Source organism: Candida theae (assembly GCF_024610275.1).
Source record: "Candida theae strain CBS 12239 chromosome Unknown scaffold43, whole genome shotgun sequence".
Classification (NCBI taxonomy): Eukaryota; Fungi; Ascomycota; class Pichiomycetes; order Serinales; family Debaryomycetaceae; genus Lodderomyces; species Lodderomyces theae.
The window spans coordinates 81043-85472 of record NW_026261386.1 but is presented as its reverse complement, the minus strand read 5'-3'; the positions used below and the strand labels follow the sequence as shown (position 1 = coordinate 85472).

The 4430-nt window shown below is 38.9% G+C and overlaps 1 protein-coding gene across 1 annotated transcript; it reads right to left on the bottom strand. All coding sequences in view use genetic code 12, as the record gives it.

Moving 5' to 3' along the window:
• Positions 1-229: 229 nt before the first annotated feature.
• Positions 230-4000, bottom strand: BUD2 (Bud2p; the record flags this gene model as incomplete). Its single annotated transcript, XM_051750725.1, has 1 exon — positions 230-4000. One exon carries the CDS (start codon positions 3998-4000, stop codon positions 230-232), a length of 3771 nt encoding a protein of 1256 aa, XP_051610015.1.
• Positions 4001-4430: the final 430 nt, after the last annotated feature.

Here is a 4430-nt window from a genome sequence, read left to right as displayed (position 1 = left end):
TATCCCCCCCCCCCCCCCCCCGCCAACACAGATCTAATGCAATGTGATACAAAGTGAGAATTGACTGTGTAAACTCCGTCCTCGTGTCTTGTGACTTATTAGCGATCACCTCCACCGTCACCAAGAGTAGAAGCAAGTGAAAAATAAGTGTCATAAATTGTATTTTATCTCTATTTCCCTACGCAATCCACTCATATCCGCTCGCTCTCCTCTCTCTCTCTATCATCACCTACCGTTTAAACCAATTCTTAATCCTCTTCAACCCTTCACTGCCAGATGATCTATCAGAACTGCCAATACTGCTTCCACTGAAAATACCACCACTTACACTTCCACCCCCAGTGCTACTATTCAAACTCGACAACGAAGTCGACTTTAACCGATAATATTGCTCATCGCCACCAAACTTCAACTTCAAACTAGCCATAGCGTGATCATCAATCAAATTCTTGTACCCGCCTCTTTGACGATACAATGACCACGACGAGGACGAAGACGAACTTGATGTGGATCCAACTATGCCGCTACTGGTATTTTGCGAGAATCCCAATGAACTAGAACTCGATAAACATCCCCGTGCATCAATCCATGTATTCTTCAAGATATAATGACCAAATACTTGCCACAACAAATCATTGGATAAGTAATAATTCATGGGGAATTCATAGTTTTCAAGATACGTATCCCAATCATTAACTTTTCTGGCTAATTTGCAACATTGGTTTTGAATATCTTTAAATGTGATATTTTCATTAATAAAGGAAAAAATATGTTCATTGTCCTTGCACAAGGAATGAATAAACCCATCGGCATTATCCTCTCCAGCTAAATCAAGTAGATCATTGCGTTCAAATTCCAACGCGCCAATCTTGTACACATCTTTATTTTCATCTCCTTCATCCAATTCGTCTAAATTGGGATGAATCAAGTCCAGTTGAGGTGTGGCGGAAACAGAATTGGAAAAGCTGGATATTGCATCTGCTGCGAGACTACCAGTAGCTCGATGAGAGACGCCATTATTATTGCCATTACCGTTGCCGTTGCCGTTGCCGTTGCCGTTGCCGTTGCCACTAGCATTACTATTGTTGTTTACACTTTCAGCATTGGCTACCAACATTGCCAATTCAGTTAGTCGTAAATAGTGATCAATCAAGTATGGCGTACTTGGAAGCTCATTGGAATTATGTTGGTCTAATCCAAGATTCATCCTCTTGAGCTCATGACTTAGATCAAGTATCTTTTCATTGAAATCGTTGCTCCTGCCAGTGATTCGATTAAAGTAAGTAATAACTTCGTCCTTGTGTGATCGCAAAAATGGATTCAATTTGATCAAGTGTGGTTCTTTGTGAATACTAAACTCTTGTCGATTAGCCAAATTCAATAAAATCTTTGCAATCAATGTCAATGTTCGCTGAGTAGTACCAGTCTGATGGTTCTTGGCAAGATAGAACAATTTGGGATTCAATATAGCAGGGCAAAAGAATCGAAGAAATAAAAACGCCGAAACACAATTTAAGCTTGTAGTCTTGTCATCTGGCTCACAAACTAACTCAACTTTGCTTCTAAAGCTCTCCAATTGCCTCTTGATTTGATCAGGCATATCCTTAGAAGTAATGTAAATCTTGTGCCAAATTTCCTCAGCATACCCCAATAAGTTGTGATAGTTTTCTTCAACCATTTGTTTAACACGTTCATCTTTTTCACGTTCAAAATCAGAATCATATTCACCATCACTACCGCCACTACTATCATCGTCAAAGTCTTCAGCGTCATCTATTGAAGGATAACCTTTTCGCAACGCCCGCTCTTGGACCCGTACATACCGAGGATCAACTTCACAGTTTTTGCCCTCGCGATCAATCTTGGCAAAAAAATCACCAAATACTTTTTCCAAATATTCTTGACCAATTCGCAAATTATACTTTTCAAGCGACTTGGAAAAAATCGAAGACCCTCGAAACAAGGTATTGAAAACATTATTCAGTGAAGAAGTGGGATTGATGGCGCTCTCCTTCTTGTCCTGGCTATTCCTCTTGTGATAGCTTTTCCTTGAAGCCCTATCCAAATTAACCAATTCGCTCTCCATCAAATTCTTGAACCACTCATCTTCAACTTTTAGGCTTTGGAAAATATCAAGTAAAACAACACTAACGCGTTCAAAATCGGCTGAGGAAACATTTTCATTACAAAACTTGATCAAATCTTTCCAAGGAGCATTCACCAACATCTTTTCCATTGGTTTGAAAAATTGTGGGGGCAAAATGTGATACTCTTTCAAATTGACTTCAACAAGAAGTTTCCCAATGGGGATGTTGTTTGGATCGTAGATGGTCAATCGCATGATATCGAGATTGGCGCTATTGGCATTGTCTATGGTGGCGTTCGAGGAAGGTAGTGGAATCGAATTGACGTGTATGCTATTGACCGAAGCTGCGCTGGTCATTATTGTGGAGCTTGTCTTAATCTGCTTTGTAAGAATATCTGGAGTAACGTAAATAGTTCCCAACAACTTATCCTGCGGCGAATAAACTGAATCGTGGTTACATCTTTTGATCAAAATATGAATCATTTGCGTCGAAATCGGCAAGTCAGTCAGAAACTCCTCCTTCCAAAAGGGGTTATTGGTTTGATTCACAATGGCAGTTCTTGACCACGGGTACCCCCACATTCGCACTTCGGCGTAAATTTTGGCAGGGTGATTTTGGGAATTGGTGTTGGTAGTGGGACTAATGCTGTTACTCATATTTTCAAACTTGGCTTCAATAATGTCAATAGTCAATTTTTTCGAAACTCTGAAATGAGCTTTGCTAAAGTCACGCAATTGAGGATGGTCTCTATTTTCAGCATTTATCAACTTGGATTCACTGTTAAAAGACCCAATATACTCCCGTTTAGCAAAATAATTTAATCCAACAAACCAATCTTCCAAATCAATATGTAATGGGAATTCAATAAAGATACGATGATTACTAGGTATAATCTTTCCCTCACGTGTCAAGAAAGTTGTCAATAATTGGTCAGCAGTCAATGTTGTAGTAGTTCTAATAGTGTTGTTGTATCGTAATTCCTTCAATTGGCCCACAAACAAGACGTTACTGCTGTTGAATATAGAGTGATGTACCTCGCGTATTTCGCTCGCTAATATGCTCTTGATGTCTATCGAGTACAATAGTGTTCCATCCAACTCGCTAATGAAATTTAGTATCCCGTTGGAATTTAAAGCACCCATGGTGTAAAACCAACCTTCATTGATGGTATTATTGTCATTTGTTGATTGGAAAACTGAGCCACTAATCGCATTGTCATTGTAATTGCCGCTGGTATTATTGTCGCTGGTATTCTTGCGAGGATTTGTGGCAAATTCATCAATCTTTGGTTGATAAGTGGGGGCTTGAGGTCCGCTAATTACATTTAAATTCTTGTATTTGTTGGGCAATGGGCCGTAAATCTTGAACCGACAAACCAACAACTCATTGGGCACGGCGTCAAGTTTGTTAGCAACTTTGTTTTCACTATACCACTTCTTTGCCAATCCTTGAGGTTTCAAATTCTGCCACACAATCAAACTACTAATCAAATTACCAAAGTTCGCTTTAGATGCAATTTTAATGTATAGCTTGTCATTGTCAAAAGTCTTGATAAAAACAGTTGGAGGGTCATCCAGCTGAGATTCATTCAGCTGATGCTGGCTGCCACTGCGTTTAGACAAGCTTCGTTTACTGGAAGGTGAGTGTTGCTGCAGTTTAGTAGTGCTGGCGGTGGTGTTGGTGGGAGACGAAGATGCACTTGTCAAAATTTGTACGTGGCACGATTGTAGTGACTGTAACAACAAATAGTGGTTTGCTTGTTCATCAGAGGAATACAACTGTCCGTGTTCAGTGATTGATAAAGAATCAACTTTGATCCACGTAATGGAATCAGTTGATACTAGAAAATCTTTACCTTCAAAAGCACCTTTATCACGTAGTACTGCTTTGTAGTAGGCTGATTGGTGTGACATCTGTGCTTACTGCTCTGTATGTAAAGTGTGTGTATCTGTAGTCTGCCTATTGCCTTTTTTGTCCTTGGGTTGTCAAAAAATAAAAAAATTTTGGTACTTTGATTTCTGGAAAAAAAATAAAAAAATAAAAAAATAAAAAAATAAAAATAAAAATAAAACTAAAATTGTTAGAGAGTGGAGAGTGTAAAGTTTCACTAAGGAATGGCGTGTACTGTTCTTTGTATAAGGAAACTACAAACCAATACTCAATCTACAGTATGTACTTTCAAGAGGAAAAATCTATCATCTATGTCTTTTCTGTAGTAATGTGGTATAATATAACCAAAGCTGTTGGTACTATTACGTCTAGTTTGTTTACTGTTGTTAGTGGTGTGTTGTAGTTGGATACGTTATCCGCCCGTCGTCTAAAAAAATATTGATTTAGCCCGCC